Source organism: Aulonocara sp. 'chitande type north' Nkhata Bay, linkage group LG7 (assembly GCF_057382095.1).
Source record: "Aulonocara sp. 'chitande type north' Nkhata Bay isolate Kocher_YH1m ecotype deep benthic linkage group LG7, A_spYH_male_GT1.1, whole genome shotgun sequence".
Classification (NCBI taxonomy): Eukaryota; Metazoa; Chordata; class Actinopteri; order Cichliformes; family Cichlidae; genus Aulonocara; species Aulonocara sp. 'chitande type north' Nkhata Bay.
This window is the reverse complement of record NC_141350.1, coordinates 8,955,565-8,976,540: the sequence shown is the minus strand read 5'-3', so window position 1 is coordinate 8,976,540 and position 20,976 is coordinate 8,955,565. Positions and strand designations below refer to the sequence as shown.

General features: G+C 42.3%; 4 protein-coding genes across 12 annotated transcripts in view; 3 read left to right on the top strand and 1 right to left on the bottom strand.

Moving 5' to 3' along the window:
• Positions 1-3,046, top strand: part of LOC147324531 (serine/threonine-protein kinase WNK1-like) — a 32,489-nt gene extending 29,443 nt beyond the window's left edge. For all 5 annotated transcript variants that reach the window (XM_086298355.1, XM_086298358.1, XM_086298356.1 and 2 more), the window contains one exon: positions 5-3,046. In XM_086298355.1, the coding sequence (XP_086154481.1) occupies positions 5-367 (363 nt within the window). In that variant the 3' untranslated portion in view covers positions 368-3,046. The remainder of the gene's footprint in view (positions 1-4) is intronic.
• A 200-nt stretch (positions 3,047-3,246) lies between these two features.
• On the bottom strand, positions 3,247-8,351 carry rad52 (RAD52 homolog, DNA repair protein). Of its 3 annotated transcripts, none has more exons than XM_086298369.1 (11): positions 8,053-8,351; positions 5,618-5,719; positions 5,401-5,494; positions 5,254-5,321; positions 5,058-5,176; positions 4,891-4,966; positions 4,572-4,804; positions 4,315-4,475; positions 3,832-3,903; positions 3,517-3,753; positions 3,247-3,439 (listed from the first exon to the last, which is right to left on the bottom strand). In XM_086298369.1, exons 1-11 carry the CDS (start codon positions 8,098-8,100, stop codon positions 3,378-3,380), a joined length of 1,272 nt encoding a protein of 423 aa, XP_086154495.1. In that variant the 5' UTR covers positions 8,101-8,351; the 3' UTR covers positions 3,247-3,377. The 3 variants fall into 3 exon arrangements, with proteins under 3 accessions (XP_086154495.1, XP_086154496.1, XP_086154497.1); XM_086298370.1 differs by having other exon boundaries at positions 3,832-3,885; XM_086298371.1 differs by lacking the exon at positions 3,832-3,903 and having other exon boundaries at positions 3,258-3,439; positions 3,517-3,770.
• On the top strand, positions 8,081-17,945 carry prr5a (proline rich 5a (renal)). Of its 3 annotated transcripts, none has more exons than XM_086298368.1 (12): positions 8,081-8,379; positions 10,107-10,278; positions 11,432-11,562; positions 13,811-13,936; positions 14,021-14,101; positions 14,566-14,614; positions 14,734-14,791; positions 14,891-14,982; positions 15,068-15,208; positions 15,659-15,794; positions 15,889-16,161; positions 16,248-17,945. In XM_086298368.1, exons 3-12 carry the CDS (start codon positions 11,432-11,434, stop codon positions 16,541-16,543), a joined length of 1,383 nt encoding a protein of 460 aa, XP_086154494.1. In that variant the 5' UTR covers positions 8,081-8,379; positions 10,107-10,278; the 3' UTR covers positions 16,544-17,945. The 3 variants fall into 3 exon arrangements, with proteins under 3 accessions (XP_086154494.1, XP_086154493.1, XP_086154492.1); XM_086298367.1 differs by lacking the exon at positions 8,081-8,379 and adding an exon at positions 9,182-9,200; XM_086298366.1 differs by lacking the exon at positions 8,081-8,379 and adding an exon at positions 9,652-9,669.
• Positions 17,946-18,589: 644 nt separating this feature from the next.
• On the top strand, positions 18,590-20,385 carry tmem60 (transmembrane protein 60). Its single transcript, XM_086298377.1, has 2 exons — positions 18,590-18,758; positions 18,978-20,385. Exon 2 carries the CDS (start codon positions 19,065-19,067, stop codon positions 19,467-19,469), a length of 405 nt encoding a protein of 134 aa, XP_086154503.1. The 5' UTR covers positions 18,590-18,758; positions 18,978-19,064; the 3' UTR covers positions 19,470-20,385.
• Positions 20,386-20,976: the final 591 nt, after the last annotated feature.

The following is a 20,976-nucleotide window of genomic DNA, read 5'->3' as shown; positions in this document are numbered from 1 at the left end:
GCAGATCATCCCTCCAGCCAACATTGGCCGTAAATTCTCAGCTCCAGGCTATCTCGGCCCACCACATTCCAACACCACGTCCACTCACCTCCCCAACCCAACCAATCCCTCTGCTTCTTTGGGTCCTCGCAAAGGCTCCCTGGGTCCAGTTGCCCAGGGGTACGGATATACTTCAGTCTCGTACAGTGCTCCTCAGTGGGCAGGACCCACACCAACATGCCAGATGGTTAACCCGGGACAGCCACTAACACAGTACCAGCCATCTACAGCAACTCCAGTGTCTCTGCACCAAGGTTACCAAGTGGGAACTACATCAACCCCCCAGAAATCAGTCAACCCTGGAGGGTCCAACCTGAGGCCTACGTAACCCAGTCTGAGCCCTGATTGAGGCTGAGATGAAGGGCCACACAGGGCAGAGGGGACCAGACAGTTGTAGACTGAGATCACAGCCTCTCTTTGTGGCTTACTGGCTAACTGGCTTGGTATTGTGCATTTTATTTTTAACTTTTATCATTGTGTATTTTTTTTTTTCTTTAATAGCTGACCTGTGTGGTTCAAGTCCTCTCAGGCAGAACAAAGTCTGTCTGGCAATTGGAGGGAAAGTGCAATACACACCCACAGCACAAAAAGTCTCACACTTATCCTGCCATTAGCTGTGGAAACGAGCTGTGACGTATTGGCCCAAAGGCACAACGAACAGCAGCCAAAGATGTTGCTGGAGAGCCGATCTTTGAAGGGGAGAAGTTGGTGAGGGATTGTGGTTCATATCCTTATTTGTCTGGACTTTAAGCTGAGCTGGGACTTAAGATTGTTCCAGTAGTCCACCACAGAAATCTGTGTGCACACAGACAGACTATACATCGAACTCGCTGGGATTGGTTTGGAGGGTAGGTTAAGTTGTCTGTTAAGGAGGAGGAGAGAATGTGAGTCTACAGAGAGTGGGATAGTTGGTTTGTCCCTGATGGATAATTACTGTGAATGATGCTTAGGAGAAGAAAGACTTGGAAAGTTTGGAGTGTGATGGAGGGTAGCAGTACGAATACATCCCAATAAAAATGCAATAATAGCATAATCGACAAACTGCCCCTTGTAACTGTGGCCTTAATCTAAAAGAAACACATTGGCTTTGTACATAGACATTTCTTGACTGGGTTATGATTCTATGTTAAACATATTTATGTCTCTGTGAAAGTCTGGTGTTGTGTGACTCGAGTTGTCTATCATACTGATTTATTCATGCGAGTAGATCTGCGAGATAATAACACGTGGTCCTGATGTTGACCACCATTCAGAGAATTGAAGAGGTGATGCTGCTGTAGATCACAATCTGAGTATTAGGTGTTAGCAGGGTGACCCCCCCCCCCCTTTTTTTTTTTTTGGTAAGGGACACATTAAACCACTTCACTTAGTGCTTAGCTGTGAGATATGTGCAGTTCATAATCTGCTTATCATATCATACAAAGTAAGAGTTTTGTCAGGATAGTATTTGAGGAGGGTTTCATACTCTTGAGGGGAGCGAGACCACTTCTTGATCCATTTTTCTTTTCTTAGATGGTGCACAGTACATGTATAAACAGCTTGTTACTGAACTCGTATGTCCCAAAATATTTTTACCCATAACATCTAGCTGTGGCCTCTGAAATCACAAGTGTCTGGGGTTCTCTCTTTCTGTGGTCTGTTTTTTGTATGCGTATATTTAATAAACAACAACGTTCTTTATGGACTTGTATTCAGCCATCAGATTTTGATGTTGTTTCACTGTAATTATTATTAAAGGTTGTTAAACAACATGTAAAGGAATATTAAAAAAAAGTGCAATTGCAGGGTTGTTATTGGTATCATACTCGCCATGCAGGAATAATCCTGCAGTTTATTAAGCTTGTCTCTTTATGACTGCCCTGCCCCCCTCCTTTTTTTGGCTTTTTCTTTCTTTTTTTCTTATTGTAAATATAATTGTGAGGTAAATGCTTTCAGTTTGCTCTCACTAGAGTATGTTCATTGTGACCCATTCTAAATGCACATGCACTCTAACCTGTAAACATGAGGAACACTTTAGTGCCTTGCATCCTCACTAATGAGAAGTTCCAGATCCATCCAGTCCTGTAGCTGTGACTGTATTACAGAAAACCAGTTTACTAAACCAGTATACAGTTTAAACACCACCAGATGCAGCCAGCTCAGAGCATGCAAAACTGAGGTAGGTGCCGCATGCAGGACAAAGAGCACACTGAGTAAAGTGGACAGTTTCTTTCCTCTCTACAGTTACCTTTGTGTTGGTTGTTCGATCAGCTGTGTATTTGTATTTGGCACATGTGTACGCGGGTTTGGATGGTATTTGTTTTTCCAGATTTATCATTAAACCTTTTCATAGAAGAACTTGTTTGGGCAGTGAGCGAGCTGCGCAAAGGTTTAAAATTCTGTCACGCTAACCCGACTTCTATCTCACCACCTCACGAGTGCCATGCTGTCATTGTGATTTTTGGTTTTTTTGCCTGCTTGTAGATTGAATGAATAGTTGAACTTCTCTAGAGAAAAAAACAAGTTACTGCAATGCAGAATATGCAATGTTCAAAGTTTTGTAGGGACTGAGGGGTATTGGACACATTTGCATGCTGATGAGGGTTGTTACGGATTTCAATGTTTTTGATATTGGATTATTTGTTTTGTTTTTTTATTATTTGCCTTTTTATGAGTGTTGATCTGCTCAATTGCTATTCATTAATATCACAGGCACAACTTCAGTATGAGACTATCAGTGTATGAGTTCTGCATGCCGACTTTACTGGTGTTTAATCTTACAAATGGCAGCCAGTGCACCACTGTACAGCACAAGCTCCCCACAAGAAGTTAACATCCATATGCTACTCTGCTATATCAGTAATTATCACAGATCTCTACAGTACTGTTTGAGCCTACTGACACGCAGTTATACTCTTATTTCTGATCCCCCCTTACTGACTTCCTGTGATCCAGTGTCTGTTTTGTGTATGTTTTTCACATTGTACAAAACTTAAAAAAAATAATAAAAGAAATCAGGTAAAAGGCACGTTTATGTGTGTTTGTCAAAAATTAGATCATGGTTAGTTTTTGTTATGTTTGATGATTGTTTTGTTTTTGAACAAAGTCTTAATCTTTCAACATGAACAAAAGGCTACATTCTAAAGATAATTAAGAAGTTATGTATCAAAAGTATCATTTATTTGTTTTATCTGAAATTAAATTTCACTTTTTCAAATAAATCTAGCAGGATTCCCAGTTTGGTTATGTTTTTATTTTTTAACAAAATCAGAAAACATGTATCCAGATGTATATAAAGCAGCAATTCTTTACAATTTCAAATGTACAAAGTGAAGTAAAAGCAAAATAGTGGCTGGATGTCAGGTGTCCAGCCTGCGTTTTTTCATGAACTGTCCTTGTCTGTACGGACTCGAGGCTTCACCTGAAAATTGGAGAAGTAGTAGTGAGTTTCAGACAGAATTTAGCACTGAAGCTCATTCACTGACTGATCTGACTCACCTGGTCTGCCCTGATACTGGTTCTGCTGCTGAGGTCTGTACTGAGCCTGCTCCCGTCCTCTGCTGTTCGGCGGGGCCTCTGGTCGCCTATCCGCGGTCCTCTGAGGGGTTTTACTGCGCGTCTGCATCTGATGATTCCCAGGCGTACTGGGCCGGGTTCCTCTGGGTGAAGGGGCAGCCGCAGGGACATCCAGATCCTCAATCCCATAAAGAGTGAAATCCCAGAGCTCAGGGTCATCTGCACAGCAAGACCAACTGGAAATGAGATGCAGGCCTCCTCATCACACAGTCCAAGTATGTGGAGCCTTTACAGCACCTGCTAAATACACGTCTCTGCTGCTGGTGGACTTCCTGAGTTCAGCTTCAGCACCTGCGAAGATAGGAACCCCTTTATGACAGAAAGAGGGGGGGGATGTCTCAAACTGTAAGAGCCAAACCAACCTGCAAGACATGCTAAACTATTTTTGTGAGATTATTTTGACAACTTTTTCTTCCATCTCAGAGTAGAAATCTACCCCAAACCTCAGTGTTGCTGTATTACTTTTAATCTCTCCCCTGTAATAAAGTGTAAAAACCGATTAGCGCATTTTACCAGTCTGTAATCACTCTATACCAAGGTTATTAGAGTTAAATAACTACAACTAAAAACTGAAACCAACTAAAACTACAAACTAGACTTAAAAAGGAAATTAAAATTCATAATCGTAAATCCTGCCTCTGACATATACCCTCCATACAATAATCACAACATAACAATAAAAACTAAACCGATAAAAGAAAATCAAAATATTCTCTCTACCTTCACTGGATCCTTGTCCTATAGTGACCTCTTCCTCCTCAGATTTGGCTCGGTCTTGCTTCTGCTGCAGCTTCTTGGCCTCCATCTCTCTCCTGAACTTCTGCTGAAGCTGCTGCTGTCGGAGTTTTCTCAGCTGTTTGGGGTCTGTGTGTGTTTCTGACCTGACAACAACATCCACAGAGTTGACACCAGAGCTTAGAAGAGGACAGCAATTAGGAGATGTCGAGAAGATGAGGGAAAACCAGAGCTTTTCCTACCCGGAGCTGATGTTCTCACTCTTCATGCCAGGTGCGGCGTCGGCAGCATTGGGAGTGTGAACTTCTGAATGACTCTGGTTCTGGTTGATGACTCTGGGCTCCAGCGGCGTCCTGACAGGAACCGGTGCTGATATAAGACTCTCCTCTCGGAGCAGACTGCCAAGCCGGGCCTTCTCCACCGACGGCTCACCTTCAGTACGCTTAGTCCGGGCTGGATCTAGAGGAGGTGGCGGCTTTGTGTAGAGAAGTGACAAGAATCAGCTTCCAAAAACCGACTAGACTGAAAACTAAAAATGATACTTTAAATGTTGATCCTGACCTGCTTGGGGATCTTGTTAATGGCTAGGAGGTATTCTTTATTCAGGATGCAGTTACCAAGAGCATTACCAAAACATCTAAACATAGGAAAAAGAAAAACAAACTTTTTAATGATTAAAATAAAATAATATTTCCAGCATGTTTTTAAATATAAGTAAATTCCCATACTTCAGAGCTCTCTTCATGCCATCAGTGACCGCTTCCTTCCTCGCCTTTTCCAGTGACAGAGCTTTCGACTTTAGTCCTTCGCTGACTCCGTAGCCAACATCCTCATGAAACGATCCATCCTGGAGGAAAAGCAACATGAACTCATATGGATGGAAGAGAGGGAGGCAGAAAAATAAAAGAGGCTCATTTACCCAACCTTGAGCTGCACTTTAACAAACGCGCTGACGCCGACGTAAAACTTCCCATTGATGAGGTCTACGAAATCTGCCAACAAAAATCATCAAACTGTTAGTCTGAGCGTGAGAAGGTAAACCTGGATCCTAAGCTGTGAAACGAGTCATACCAACGTTCTGCTGGGAAATGGAGTGAGACCATCCATTGTATCCAAACATCTCATTGGCCAAGCTGATGACACGATGGCCTTCAATGTAGCATACCTGTTGAAATCAGAGTAGCTATTTGAAGTTGAAAAATGAAATTATGAGATGTTATAGTGAAGAAACATCCCCAGTCTGAGGTGCAGGCAGCTTTTCTAGCTGCAGAGGAAAACAAAGACCTGCCTTCTGTCCTCCTCCGGCCATTCTGGTGCTGATGTACTCCGGTCCCAGCTTCTGTCGCAGAGCATCTTGCACCGCCTGGTACTCCTCAGCTGTGTAGGTAAACTGTCCACACACCCCAGTGTCAGCAAGGCACACAGCGGAAACACCATTAATAATGAAAACAAGCTTACATTGTTGTCACATTTGTATGACCTGAGTGAAACTGGCTGGCAGTTATTATCCTCTGGAGGTGCAGGAAGCTAGGTTTACACTAATAACATAAAGAGTGATTCATCACTGATGCTTTGTGTTCTACTTCATTTCAGACATTAAAAAGCCACCGAGAGTACAAGCTGTTCTCGGCAGCCTTTGGGCCTTCCAGGAAGGTCAGCAAATCCTTTCAACTTAATATGGAAGTGCAGGTTACAGGCGAAATCCAAGGTTGTTAATATTAAAATAAAACTGAACTAAAGGTGGAAGTTAAAAAATTATTTTAGTTACATTAACCTCCTAAGACCCGAACTATTTCATGGCATGCAATTTTAATTTCTCTTCGCTATTTGGGCTGATTGGGACCTGATGAATGTAAAGACAAAGAATTACCAGATTTTTTTTTTTTTTACCGGTACCTGATTTTTGTTTCTAACAAAAATGAGATCCACATATGAGGATATTCGTATAAAATTTCGATCGAACAGCAGCAGTATAATGGCCTCGTAAGTGGATATCAGGCCCCTGTAGAGCAAAATTGAGTATTTTGGTCTAAATAACCCAAAATGTGATGTCCACATATGTGGACGCCAGGTCCTAGGAGGTTAAAGAAAATATAATAAAATAGAAAGACTTCTGCAAAAACAGACATGCCAGCAAAATCAACAAACTAATCCATAAGACTGGATCAATTATTGCCCAGAATCTGAAGGCATGTGAATCAGTGAGAGACCAGAGGTCTCTGAACAAACCTCTCCATCATCGACCCATCGAACACGCTCCACTCTACTGCACAGACACAGGAGAGCTTCTCCTCCCTCAGACTTATTAAGATTCCTCACACACTTCTGTATTATGGCTTCCTGCTCCTCTTTCCTTTGTTTTCCTCTTTAAATGTATTCTTTAATTTCAATCACTGTTGTAAATATTTTTAAAATTGCACTTCCTCAATTTATAAGGCAGGCGAGTCAAAAATTAGGCAAAGACTCCATTTCAGGGCATAGATTTTGGAATTATTACGGTATTTTCATGTGTTTGAAAAAATGTTCCCACTGATTAAAATCTCCCCTACCGCCATTCATATCACATCAGAGTAACTAAGCAATAGAAAAGCATTTAAATGACAGAAAACTATTTTTTCACCATCTACTAAAGAAACCAGGCATTTTCTGTGAATTAAAACTTTGTTTTATCGTCTTGATGCATGCTCAATCATCCAGGTAAGTAAATCCCCAAAAGTCGATTCTGTTCATCTGGACATAGACTGAAGAAGTCACTTGGATGAATGACGAAACGTTTCTCCCACTGAAAACGCTACATCCAGATGAACTGAATCAACTTTTGGGGGTTTCTGTTTTATCACTACAGGAGAGTCTAGGCAGTGAGCTACTGGACCATTTTATCTAATTTTGCACATTTATTTCTTACAATTTGAGAGTCGGGCTGACAGCATCTTCTTTATGATGTAGAAAAACTGAGACACACTGTTGAAATTGCATTTCTTCTTCTTATATTAAGATCGCCTAGTGATTAAATGTGTAGTTGAAGTCCTTTACAATAATAGAGAGGAGTGTTTCACTGCTCCAGCCCTCTTTATATCAAAGTGCGCCCATAGAGAGGAGTGGCAGTGATTTTTAACAGAAGAATAGCAGCAAGAATGAAGAGTAAGGTTTAGAAGATGGTCGTGAGAACTGCTACGATGTTTAGTTTGGAGAAGGTGAACTGACAAAAAAAGACAGGAGGTGTGACTGGAGCTGACAGAGGTGAAGGTGCTCAAATTTTCATTGAGGTTGACCAAGAATAGACAGGATTAGAAATGAGTACATCAGAGCGACATCTCAGGTTAGAAACGGTTTGACGTGTGCAGAGGACGGATGGTGGATATATTGGACCAAGGATGCTGAAGATGGAGTTTCCAGACAAAAGAGGAAAGACCATAGCGGGGGGTTTAGGGTGTATAGGACCGGAAGAAAAATAAAAACTAAACTTTCAAAAGAAATTACAAACTTTGTAGAAAATACAAAACTATGATACTCTACTACATAAATAAACTCGGTCCCCTCTAGTGTCCAGTCACAGACATTCAGACTGACACACATTGTGCTTCAACCCGTTTCAATCAAAACTTTATCAGCAGTGGGACTGGAAGCAAAAACTGGTGTGCTTTATCATTCTAATTTAACTCAACACACCTGTGTCCAATTTAGAATAATTAGCTTTTGAGAAGTCTCATGGAGCCCACATACCTGTCCGAAGCACCTGGACGCAGAGCTGCTCTTCTCCTCACTGGACATGACTGCCGAGATGTTCTTCAGTCACTGGAAAAACAGGCTAAGCTGGCTTCACTTATCGATAAAACAACACGAGATGAGCCTGACACCTCCGTAGACACCCGATAGAAGTCAGTGCATACAAACTAGCCGGTTACAGTCCCTCTAAACTGCTTTCTGTGTTGAATGAGCAACAGAAAACACGAATATTATTTCAAAGAGGCAGCCATCTTTCTGAACTTCCCGCTCGGACTACCGGAGGAGGAGCTTATGATGCCTTCACGCCTATTGGAAAATAAACAAGTAACTGAAATCTAGGGGTTACTGGGTTTACATGCAAAATTTAATTATTAACTTATATATTTTAAAGGCAGAATCAACTATTTTATTTTTATTTTATTTATGATAGTTTAAAAAAAATATACATCCACTGAAACATAAACGATGCGCCATGAAAGTCATATTTCCTCTCAGAGGGCTAGATATAGAAAATGACGAGGTGGGCTTAAATGCATATTTCATTGTAAATATCTAATAATATTTATGTTTGAGTATGCCCCATCTAATGACTGGAACTGGTGTGCAGAAGAGACAAAGGCAGGTGATACTACCCGTAGGGTGTGGCTAGAGGCACATTCTTTGACCTCACATCCTCAGGTCAAGGTCTCTACAGACACTGGTTTTGAGTTCCTTAATTAATCTTTGAAATCATTATATTCGTTATTCCATAATAAAACAGTGTTTACAACACGAGGTTATTAGAGGGGAGACTTTTCACTGCTTTTGATATGATCTTTTACGCTGGCCCTTGTCTGGTTTGTGTGCCTTGTGGACTGTTTATCTGTAATGATTCCAAGCTTTAAAATAAATAATCAAATGACTACAATAGCACTGTAGGGAAAACAGCTTTATAATAAAATAAAAAACATAATGCAAGCTTCAGAACTCAATCGGCTATCATGGACACACAAAGCCTGCATATAACAGCATGCAAACCGCATGCAAGCGGTTAAACAGGTTTGGATTCTGCACACAGGGAACATTTTCCGTTCGCCAAACCTCTATTTCAACAAGCTCTGATCCACAGACACTAAAGTGACCTCAGAGGAGATTTGCAAAAGAATGTAAGTAGCTATGAGAGATTTGATTAATGCAGTTAAAATTTTAACAGAAGCTAAAGGTTTTGCATTTGTTGTTTAGTCTTCCTTGTGCAGTTAATTAAATATCTGCAAGAGCTCTAGATCTCTACCTGTTTTCCCTGTTTTAGCTGGAATAGCAGGCTGATCAGGCTGGTGTGTGTTTGCACTAAATCTCGTGGGATTGTATGGGACAATACAATCTCCCTTTTATTAACAATCTGAGCTAAACGCACCGTGTTATAAGTTATAACGCACCTCTTTGATCCAACAAGAGCCATTTTCTGTCACATGTATAGGAGTGCCAGGATTTTTGCACTGCAGACAGAAAACAAAATTTATTCCTTACAGTTTCCCACAAGACTGCCCCCACACCCCCACCCTTATTTTTTTTTAACATCTCATCCACGGAAAAAGGGGATTATCCGGAGAACACACGCATCTGCACTCACAGATGGTAAGGCTCCCCCTGTGTGCAACTGCGTGGATTTGGGTCAGAGCTGGAAACTGTGTTTACTATCTTCTGTTTATGGCCATATTGCAAAGCAAGGCCTTTCTCACCACTGACTGCACACCTGTGCACTGCAGTGTTAGCACACTGTTTGCGTATTAGTGTTCCCCCGGTTTGTGTGTTAATCCTTACAGTCTTCGTCTTAATAATAATAAAATCATCCCTCCGGAATTAAACTCTGCCATTATTCTTGTTTCCCATTGGAGTTATCCCCTCCCGCTTACATACAGCTATAACCACGGACGCACGTGCACGTGCTGCTCGTGGCCGCGTCCACGCGTCCAGGTTTCGCGTTTGCATCTCGTCAAAACAAAGCGGGGGCGAGCCGGAGCGAGCAAGCGGCGGTTCTTTCTTCTGGCTTCTTACTGAATGAGTCCCCGCAGGTCGGACCTTTCTACCGCCCGCCCGCCCGCACCCCGATGCCCGTGAGGGTGCGCAGACCGGCGGGTAACAGAACAGGAGGCAGCCGCTGATGAACCCGGACAGTAAACACTTCCCCTCAGCACTACATGACCGTTTCATCCCAGCAGGAGCTACACGACAGGATCAGGAACGGTGAGTGCGGGCTACAGTGGGCGGGCAGAGGCGCATGACATACGGCAACTTTGTGGCCATTATGATACAGTTTTTATCCAAAGGTGGACCAAATGCAGCATCTGCATGTGTTCGTTACACGGTGGCTTTGTTTACCGGGGCACTTTGCTTCATTGTGTTCTGCGCACAGGTTTTTAAAAACATAAAACATCCACGTACGCACGACTGGCGGTGCATTCCTCCCAGTAGGATAAACGTGGACTGTTGATTGCGTGTCTGGCCGATTCAATGGCCGTATGATGTGGAATGGCTCAGCTCGGAAGCAAGGGGAGAGATCCATACAGCAGAAAATAAATTTATGTTCATACGGATAATTTTTCTGAATTTTTTAAAGAGGCATCGATCTTATTGGAATCGCCCCTAAAAGACAAGCCAAGGAGGAGGGGTGAACAAAAGCAGAAATGCCCAGACTGGCGTGGCATGGCATTCCGGGTAGACAGTGAGCAGCCAGCGCTGCTGACTCAGATGTGATCTTACTCTAATTAAACTGCACGGCCGGTTCTTCTGAAAACACACGAGGCACCCCCCTCTCTTTGTGCTTTACATGTTGAGGCTAGTGTTGGCTCTTTTGTCTGTAGAGTGACAACCCAGACTGCTGTTCTCCCCTCTGACCAGGGGATGGTGCTTTACTTTGTACAGTACGTTTCTATAGGGAGACACCCAAACTGAGAGCAACTGTAACGCTTTTACAGGAATAACTGGCGCAGACTGATGCGTGTACACACATGCACTTCTCTTTTCTCTTTCCTCTGATGTAATGCGTGTGCAAACCCTGGAGGTCAGCCCAGCTTTGATTGCAAAACACTCCTGTGGTTTTGAACTGACAGTCAGGTAGAGAATAAAGAAAGAGAAAGCGCTCATTGTGAGGAAGTCTCAGATGTGGGGTTTGATTTTTATCCTGTGCCCCTTTGACCGTGAATTTCGCTTTACTGTGTTGTGTCTCTTATACCGCTTTAATGTTCCCTGCTTGACTTGCTCTCTCAAAGTAAAGGGCGGAGATGGCTCATGACTGCACTTGAGACATTTCTCATCGATGCCTCACACAGCTCCTTGATCCAATTTTAATCCCTCCTGCTAGCTTTTGTTGACATTTCCACTTTTACGCAAACTTCAGATGCTTGATGGACTGCGGCGGAGGCACGCCTCCCGGCCCTCCCCTCGACCCCTGTCGCTCAACTTCAGCACCTTCTCGCCCCCTCCTCCGAGCCCGGATTTGGACAGCAGCAATGAGCATCCAATCAGGAGGTGAGTCTCAGTTCCTGGGCTTAGCATTTCACAGCGTGCAGCCTCCTGGAAAATGCATGAAATATTTATAAGCATTTACAAAAAGAAAAAAGAAATCACACCATGTCTGTCCCAGAAGATTTCATTAACCAGCTGAAACACATGCTGGTCTAATGGTAATGATGTCCTGGTGGGATGTTTAATTGACTCATTTCCTCATGTATGGGCACCTCATTCGTTTGTGCACTCTGCTTTCCATGTTTTCTGTCTTCATGTGTGTGGGTGTGAAAGGGGGGGGCTCTGTTGTTTACTGCTGTGTTGTCAGCAGAGAGTTTCAGGACTGCGTGGGTTTGAACTCATCATTTCTTCTTTTTCACCAGGTCCTCCTAAAAATATGCAAACAGTGTTTTCTGTCTCTCTCTCTCTTTTTAAAAACTTTTAGGATATTTTAGATTGATGAATGTGTTAAAACATGCACTTAAATTTTAGGTATACGCGAATTACATTACATTTTGGGAATTGTGCCTCTTAAAGGGGGGGGGTTCACCCAGAGCTGGTACTTCTGACAGCATTACAAGATGGAAACATCTGTGTTTCCCTTCACTGAGCTGTAATCTTAATGTGCAGCACACGTGCTTCCTTTGCTGGCAGGTGCAGTTCCTACATGAAACTGCTCACACTGAGGTTTGTGGATTTTTTTTGAGGGTGGTAACAGATGATTTCTAAATTAGAGACGCCAAAACCTTCAGTTGTGCAGAGAAGTTTACAAACACTCATCATGGACACGAATGTCACAGTAATTTTAGAATTTTAATTTCTTTGAACTTTTTCTAGGTTGGAATGATACACCATACATCTTTAAGGACTATTTTCTCTAAGGCAAAAAGTATACATACACACTCAAATACATGTATACTCCCTCACTAATATTTGATTAAATGTCTCTTAACAAGTTGCACCTTGACCAGATGCTTTTGGTATCTGTCAACAAGCTTCTGGCATAACAATGCCTGGATGTTAGATCACTCTTCTTAGCAGAATTCGTATAGTTCATTTAAACTGGTTCATATAAACTACCACTGCCAGTACCACTGGCAGCAAACCAACCCCACCACCATGCTTGACAGCTATTTCTGTGTTCTTAGGTTTGAAAACTTAAGCTTTACTCCTCCAAATATGTAATCATAACAACTAACAGGAAGTTAACAGGCCTTGGCTTTTTTTAAAGTTAAAAAACACTGTAGAACCTTTAGCACCACTTATTAAAAATTTAAGGGAATATATGTAGATTTCTGACCCTGATTAGAAAAAAATCCAAAATAAGTTTAAACTTGTAAATGCATTCCTTGTTTTTTGATAAGATGCAATCACCCCCCCCCCCCCCCTTCCCCCTTCATATCTATATATCTTCATATGTTCATATCTCTGCAGTACGTTAATCAACTCCTGGCTGTAGCTGCATATTTAGCTTCAGTGGTTAAAAATATGATATCAATCTTCTCATCTGACCCCACAGCAACAAAAAAAAAAGAAAAAAAGAAGAAGATAAGAAATCTAATATTGGTCAAGCTCCTGTCTCACATATTGTGCTACTTTTTACTTTTATCCTGCTGCACTCGCCACCAGCTGTGGGAGAGCAGGAAAAGCCTCTTTTATTGTTCTGTATTGTGTCCGTGCTTCCTATCACTGTTTCTGCTGTTGTTTAAAAGCCGGACGACTTCCTCCTCCACCTCATCTGCGTACAGTAATATTCACAAAGCCCCGGCTGCTTACCATGCAGTTCCTTCTGGTATCTGTGCTCTGCATAAATATTTGTTTGCATCAATAGCTGTATTGTACCGACAGAGAGCCAGGGAGGGAGGAAGAGCTTGCACGCCCCCCCCCCTTCCACCCGAGCGTGTGCGTGCTATTGTTTTTTGCTGTTCTGAGACAGGCAGTACAGCGACACTGTGGCCCACCTCTCGGCTGAGCTCCACCCATCCTGCTCTTAATGTGCCGCTTCCATCTCACCATGCATCATTCTGTCCTTTATCTCTCCTCCTCTATCACTGGTTGCTCTTTGTATTGTCATTGTGCTTGTTATGTTTTGGGTTTTTTCCTGTGCATACTCTCTCCTTTTATGTTCTCCTCCCTTCCTCCTACAGCTACAGCCTCCTCGTGTTTCCTCTCTGTGTGTCTCTGTATGTGTCGGCTCATCGGCTGACCTTCTTTCTCTCCCGTCCTGTACTTAGAATACTCTGTCTCTCTCCCTTTACATTTGCCTCATGAGGACTCTGCACCGGCTGAAGTTGATGAGCTCTCCCAGCCTCAGTGAGCTGGGGAAGAGTGAGAAAAGTTCGCCGGAGGACCGAGGGGAGAAGCAGAAGAGGGCAGGAGCCAACGCCACCTGGAACAGGTACACAAGATATGACAAAGGTAGTGTTTAAATGTGTGTGGAGATTCTTAATTTACACCAGCTCGTGTGTGTGTTATGTTGCAGCATCCACAATGCTGTGATAGCAGTCTTCCAAAAGAAGGGCTTGGCGGATAATGAACTTTACGTTCTTAATGAGGGTGTCCGGTGAGTGTAAACAGCCACACTCACCCACTCACTGACTCACTCACTCGCACACAAACACTGCTCTCAGAAAACTTCCTTATTTTAGACCGTTGATGTCATTTTGTTCTGTAATCGTTGTAATTACCGTGTGTGCTGTATGTGTTGACTGAATGTTTTCTCGTGAACGGGTTTGTTTGTGTGTGTAGTGTACAGCATGTAGGCTTGGGGAGTCATGTGGTCACGTCAGATATCTCATTATCTTTCTGAACCAGACCCATCACTTGTATCCGCTTCCATTATAGCTGGGTAAACATATTTCTAGAAAAGTCACAAGGAGGTTGACACATTTTTCTATAACTACACAGACGGATCTGAACATAACATGGCTGCCAAGCACTGTTTTTACAAAGTTATAAACACATAATTAGCCCAACACCACTTATTATCTTTCTAACTGTATTTATTCATTTGTCCCTTTTCCTCAGACATCTTTTAAAGACTGAGCTGGGGTCCTTCTTCACAGAATACCTTCAGGTAATGCACATTAAATAAAACAGGACGTTTATTTCGGATGTATTAAATTCAGAGCTCTTTGAGACGGGAATTGGAGAGCAGTTCTACAGTGATTCATAATTACTGGCTTCTTTTCACAGAATCAGCTGCTAACGAAAGGCATGGTCATCCTGCGGGACAAAATAAGATTCTATGAAGGTAGGCAATCTTGAAATTAATAAATAAATAGAAATTAGCATATCTCACTGGAAATCAGCTTAATTCAGCTTCGAGCATGTTCCTTTGGGATCCATGCAGGCCAGAAGTTACTTGACTCTCTGGCAGAGACCTGGGACTTCTTCTTCTGTGATGTTCTCTCAATGCTGCAGGCCATCTTCCACCCGGTTCAGGTAGGCGAGCATCTCAAGAGTCTGATCTCCGTCCTAGCCCTTTATTGAATCGATGCTCAGTCTGTCTGCTGTTTTCTGCGCGCAGGGTAAGGAGCCTTCTGTCCGACAGCTCGCCCTGCTGCACTTCAGGAACACCATAGTGCTCAGCGTAAAGCTAGAGGATGCCCTGTCTCGCCCGCGGGCCCGTGTGCCTCCCTCTGTTACACAAATGCTGCTCATCCTACAGGTAGGCCTGCAGGCATCAAGCCAAGCTCATGGCTTCCTTATGTGCTGCTCAGCACCGAGTCTGAGTTTGTTTCCAAACACCTGCTGTTGTGCATTTTTGGCCCAGCTTGTTTCTAACATTAATGATAAGGTTTAATTGTATTGCATTATTCTGAAGGTGTTCATGAAGATAAAGAAGTACTACACTGCTGTTGTTTCTGAGTAAATTACTTTTAGTTGGGCGTATCTTCATAAAATTTACTGATTATTAGTTGATCTGCTGGTTATTGGTTGTGACATACTGTGTTAATGCATTAGTTTTTAGTCATGCAACCCAAACATTATTCAAACAAATATATATTTTTATTGTCACACAGTTTTTTTTCCTCTTCTAAACTTAAGCACCAACAGCCCACAGGGGTGATCTGTGAGTATGATGGTGCTAAATATAAAATTTAATGCCTGTGTTTAGGGGGTCCATGAGCCGCGTGGTGTGACTGAGGAATACCTGAGGTTGGAGTCACTGATTCAGAAGGTGGTCTCGCCCTATTTGGGCACCCATGGGCTTTACTCTGGAGATGATGCTGAAGCTCACTGCAATGTTCTGGGTGAGGCAGAAGCGGGATAAAAATAACAGTTTTCAGGGTTGAAGGGTTGGTGAAGCTTAATAACGTCTTCCCATCTTTCCCTCTTGTGTTTCAGAGAAGCCTTGGGGCTGGTCCAAGTCAGCGGATCAACCGTCTAAAAACCCCGTGGTACGATCAAAGAGCTACAATGTTCCTTTGCTGCTGACCCCAGTGGCTGAGTATGACCCAGATGCCAACTCGGTTGGCAGTGGAGGAATTCGGCGTCACTCGGCCTGTGAGATTACATCGTGCCTGGAGGAGCAAGGACTGGCCTATGCTGACCTGGCCCCAGGATCAGAACTGTCTGGCTCCTCCTCCAACAGACTGTGTGTGGGCTCTCAGTTCAACGGTACGACTGTAGTCCTCACTGTGTTGATTATTATGAAGCATCATTATATGCTAAACCTTAATAATCCACTATTATCTCCTTCATAGGTATAGTACAAGCTGGAGCCAGTGCCATGGACTTGCCTCTGCTGTCTCCCTCCATCCTCCCGCTTCATTCCTCAGGAGCTCTCCATGGCACCGAGGCCACAACAACAATGACTGATCTCAGTAAGGGAGCATCCTCTACGCCGCCCAGTGAATCATCCAGCCCTGAAACCATAATTGGACAAGTGCTAGAGTCTGCAGACTCAGGCCCAGACGGGATATTTATTGATTTCCCATCTCACTCCTCAGAGGTGATGGGGCTCAGCCTCAGCCACGAGAGCAGGCAGAGCACTGTGTAACTGTGGTTGCCTTTAGGGATGCACCCCCCTATTCTGGAGGCAAGAAATCGTACATTTTGAATGGGTACCATCTTACTGTTTAGCTTTGGGTTTTTTGCTGAAGTATGATAAGTTTCCCTAACTAGTTCCTTCCAAGTGCTTTCACTTTTGAATGAAATTTTCATTCTTAAAAACAAGAAAAACACGATTGTTAGATAAGTGGTACTGCTATTAAAGGACTCGAGGATGCATCTGATGGTACTTCACATTTTCACTGTTATCAACAAAAAATCTCTTAAAAAGACTACAATGAGCAATGAATTGATGATTATGAACAAGTGCTCCATTGTTTTTTGAACATATCAGTAAGCCACACACTTGGACTGTAACGTTCCTTATTTCTTTTGTTTGCATTTCTACTTTTATGCACTACAGAAGTGTTGGCTTATATTATATGTAAAGTGAAACCACAGAGCAGTCTCACTATTTCATAGCCACCATTGACTCACATCTTTTAGACTGTTATTTTGAAATATTACCTTAAAAACTGCATAAAAAGTTTAGTTAAATAATAAATTAATGTTTTAAAAAGTTTTTTCCCCCCCGACGTTATACATTTACCACCATGTTTGCTGTTGCAGAAAAGTGTCGCTCCTATAACGTCTCTGCTGTAACTTGGTTCTAAAGACTTGGGTCTAGGAATAAATGAGCTTAGGTGAGAGTCACACCCAGACTGATACACTGTTTATTTTCTTGATGGGTTTTGTCAACAATATAAAAACTAATAAAACTACGGAGTGTTATCAGACTTATCCGTTGCCCCACAGAGGTGCTCTTAAGTAAGAGTAAAATTTGAAATGATAAGGATTTTCTTATCTCTGCAGAGGAGAAAGCTGCCACAGTTACCTAGAGAAACCTTTCATACACAATCCATTTCGTGGATTTGCTTTGTAAATGTGTAATGTCGAACAGTTTCATATTTTTTGCCGGGTAGTAATGAGCTCCTCTGCTCTCATGCGTCAGCGGCGCTCGTAGAGTCTTTTCAGAGCAAACATCAGTGTGACGGCATTTTGGCGAACAGGACAATGTTTATTGTTTACATTTAACAAAGATATGAAGATTTTGACTGAATGTTGTCTCACACACTGTATTTTGCACCACCACTATCTTGTAAATAAAACTGCATTGTTTTTATTTGTATTTTTTTTTCCAGAAGCTGTAAAGTGAGCATTTACCTTGAAAAGAACTTAAATTTTAATAAGGGCTTTTTAACTGAATCTTTTTCAATGATGTTTTACCTCAAGCGTTTTGTACTTTACTTTTTTGACAATCTATGATGTCTCTGGAGTTGTACTTTGTATTAATTTGTAATACTAGCCCAGTAAAAGAGAAATAAATGCATTTGAGGAATATAAAAAGAAAACATGGTGCATCTTCTTCTGTTTTAAAAAAGCATTTTATTAGAAATAAATGTCTGCTCTGCCTTTGTACAACACATGTGTTGGATTTTAGGAAGGGGGGCGGGCTCTGCAGCTGAAGCTGGATTATTATTTATTTATTTATTTTATTTAATTAAATTATTTATTTATTTATGTTTAGACAAGTTCCACTTGCAATCTAGGTTGTAACCAAGATTGTAGAAATCCCCCTCCCTAGTTTAAACCTGTACCACTTCAATAAAACAAAAAACTAACAAACAAAAAGACCAGGAAGAACACATTATTTACATTTTATATTTATAAGTGAAATGCTGAAGTCAGTCAGCTTTCGTTTTATTGTTAACTCCCCTCGGGTTAATCTTGGAACTATTAAATCCTTTCAGCTACATCATGTAATCTTTATCAGCACAGCAGATGGTGTTTGCTGAGTTGCTGGAGGGAAGAAATCAAGTAAGTCGACCTTTAAAAAAAAAAAAAAATCAAGCATTTGTTTGGTTAGAGCCCCACTAGGTTGCTATGAGTGGGTGAAGCCCCAATCCAAAAACAGATTGACAAAATCACGGTTTTGCTTTGAAAATTATAAATGTAATTTTATTTAGGACGTGCACTTGTTTTGAAAGGACTAACCGGAAATGCAGGGTAACTGTCGGCTGTATGTAGCTGAAAGCTAACGTTTTGTCGCATTTCTTCGCCGCTGTTTTCAGTCTGTCTGCTATTTTGGTATTTGTCTTCGTTTGAAGAGTTTGTCGTTGAAACCCCGAGTTAAAGACATCGAACTGACTCTGCTGCTGAACTCGGTAAGACTGCGAACAGTGGGGTCAGTTTTACAAGTTAGCTACAGCTTGCTAACATACATTAGCTTCATGTTTGCTTTAATACTGAGTGGAAGTATCAGGAGATGGATTTCTCTACAAGACCCGTGAGGGTCTGCTTCCTAGTGGGGGAGGTCTAGTTTTCAGTCATGTGTTTATAATTAAGGAGTGACGGGCCTGTGCTGTCTTCTGCTGTGTTTTCAGATCACCTTGACTGTGCTTCTCCTCCTCCTCACCTTCTTCAGTCTCTCTGGGTGTGGGTGACACTGGCTCTGTGCCAGTCCTCCACAGATGAAGATGTCCCTGGCCCAGCGAGTGCTCCTCTCATGGATATTTGCTCTGATCTTCTTGATCCTGCTGGTCCTCAAGCTGGACTCCAGAATCCACTGGAATTGGTTTCTAATCTTCCTCCCTGTTTGGACCTTTGACAGTATCCTCATCCTCATGCTGATAGTGAAGATGGCAGGCCGCTGCAAGCCAGACTTTGACCCCAGGGAGGGTGAGCAGAGCTTGAAGAGCAGGCTGTGGTACCTAACAGCCCTGCTGCTAAAGCTGGCCTTCTGTCTGACTCTGTGCTCCCGCATGGAGGGGCACACAAAAGTGTGGATCAGTGTGGTCTGCATCCCTCTGTGGGTGCTGCTGGGTGGAGCACTGATAGAGCTGGGCTACAGCGTCTTCCACTATAGGAGAGACTGAAATTGCCAGAATGTGAACTTTTTTTTTTGTTGTTGTTGAAATACTCAGGCATCTGTCACGAAGCATACATCACTGAAGGAAGATGCTGACCTTTATTTAAAACACTGTTCCTTTGCTGTAAGTGCAGACTCACTGGGTTAGTGACATCTACACACTGGGGCATGCAGGCTCTGCTTCACCTTCACCTGCTTCAGGCGGCATCAGAGTGTTATTTTGGGACATGTGTTGCTGCCTTTTAGCTCATTTTTAGTCATTAGTAAGGAATGGATTAAACTTAAGAGCCAGGTAAAAAGTCTGGCTGATCAAACATGTGCTACACAAAACACTGATCTTAACTTTTCTACATTAGCTGCAGTCTGTCAGCAACAGTTTGAATGTAGATGAGAACTTCCCCCATCTGCTCATATTAAATGTAATTTGCACTGTACAACCTGCTGTAGACATCTTTTTGAAAGCCAGGAAAAAAAATGTCACTGTTCATCCTTTTGTCGACTGTTTTACGTCATGTTTGCAAACAAAATGACCCAGGGAGATTTAAGAGTAAGTGCAACCTTTGCTGCAGGTCAGTATTTAAGTCTGTTGAGCCTTCATAGCAGGAAAAGGCTGAATTCCAGGATGCAGTGTGTTTGTGGTGTCTCTGGATGAAGAGACATGAAATGAAATTCTATCATAAAATTCATGATAGAATTTAATTTTTTAAAAATCTTGTCATCTCAGAGTGACTGAGATATCTACAGCTGATAAGTGAAGCCGATGTCGAAGTACGTTTAACCTGCATTCTTTTTAATGGCCACCAGGGGGTGATATATGTGGTTGCAAGAGCACTTCCAATGCTACAAAGACTGTGTGAAAATGATTCTTAGACATAACCTCTGTTTCAGGTTATATTGAATAAAATTGTAAATTTTGGGCTGTCTATGTGACAGAGATGTGGATTTTCTGGACACGCTCATTGGCTAACAACTTGTGATTGTGTGCGAGTCCTCCTACTACACTAGCTGTGTGTCACACTCCTCTTATACACCTTTGTATCCTTTATTGTAACTTGTCCAGCAAACCTATGCTCCAGATGCATTTTCAGGAACCTAGAGATCCTGCAGCACGGCATACTGATTTCCAGGTCAGGAGGGTGTATTAGATGAGAAAATAAAAATTAAAGTTAAGAAGGTACTGCTTCCTTATGCTCCAAGAAGTTGGGATTCTCATGTTTGATTTGGCATAGATTTTTCCTGATGTAACCCTTCAATTTATCCGCATTTGGGATTCCTCCTGGACTACAACACCACAGTACCACCTCTTCTAGGATCCAGTCAAGTTTTGCTCAACATGGAGCCAAAAGTAAGCAGCGACTTATTTTTACTGTTTTTCTCTGGTGGGAGGGGCTTAGAGTTCACACTCACAGCATATTTGGAATACATCCTGCCATAATCTGAGGTTTCTTTTTGCCCCTTCCTTTAGGGGTCCCTACAGTGGATCATCTGCCTCCATCTCACCCTATACCTATCAT

What these genes read in the sequence shown, in the direction of transcription:
- rad52 (XM_086298369.1), bottom strand. Translation starts at nt 8,100, where the DNA reads ATGTCCAGTGAGGAGAAGAGCAGCTCTGCGTCCAGGTGCTTCGGACAG. An exon ending in TTAACAAGATCCCCAAGCAG is followed by an intron (nt 4,805 to 4,890) that starts GTCAGGATCAAC and finishes CTCTACACAAAG; the next exon opens with CCGCCACCTCCTCTAGATCC. An exon ending in AGGACAAGGATCCAGTGAAG is followed by an intron (nt 3,904 to 4,314) that starts GTAGAGAGAATA and finishes TCTGTCATAAAG; the next exon opens with GGGTTCCTATCTTCGCAGGT.
- prr5a (XM_086298368.1), top strand. Translation starts at nt 11,432, where the DNA reads ATGCTTGATGGACTGCGGCGGAGGCACGCCTCCCGGCCCTCCCCTCGA. An exon ending in TCTTCACAGAATACCTTCAG is followed by an intron (nt 14,615 to 14,733) that starts GTAATGCACATT and finishes TTCTTTTCACAG; the next exon opens with AATCAGCTGCTAACGAAAGG. An exon ending in AAATGCTGCTCATCCTACAG is followed by an intron (nt 15,209 to 15,658) that starts GTAGGCCTGCAG and finishes GCCTGTGTTTAG; the next exon opens with GGGGTCCATGAGCCGCGTGG.
- tmem60 (XM_086298377.1), top strand. Translation starts at nt 19,065, where the DNA reads ATGAAGATGTCCCTGGCCCAGCGAGTGCTCCTCTCATGGATATTTGCT.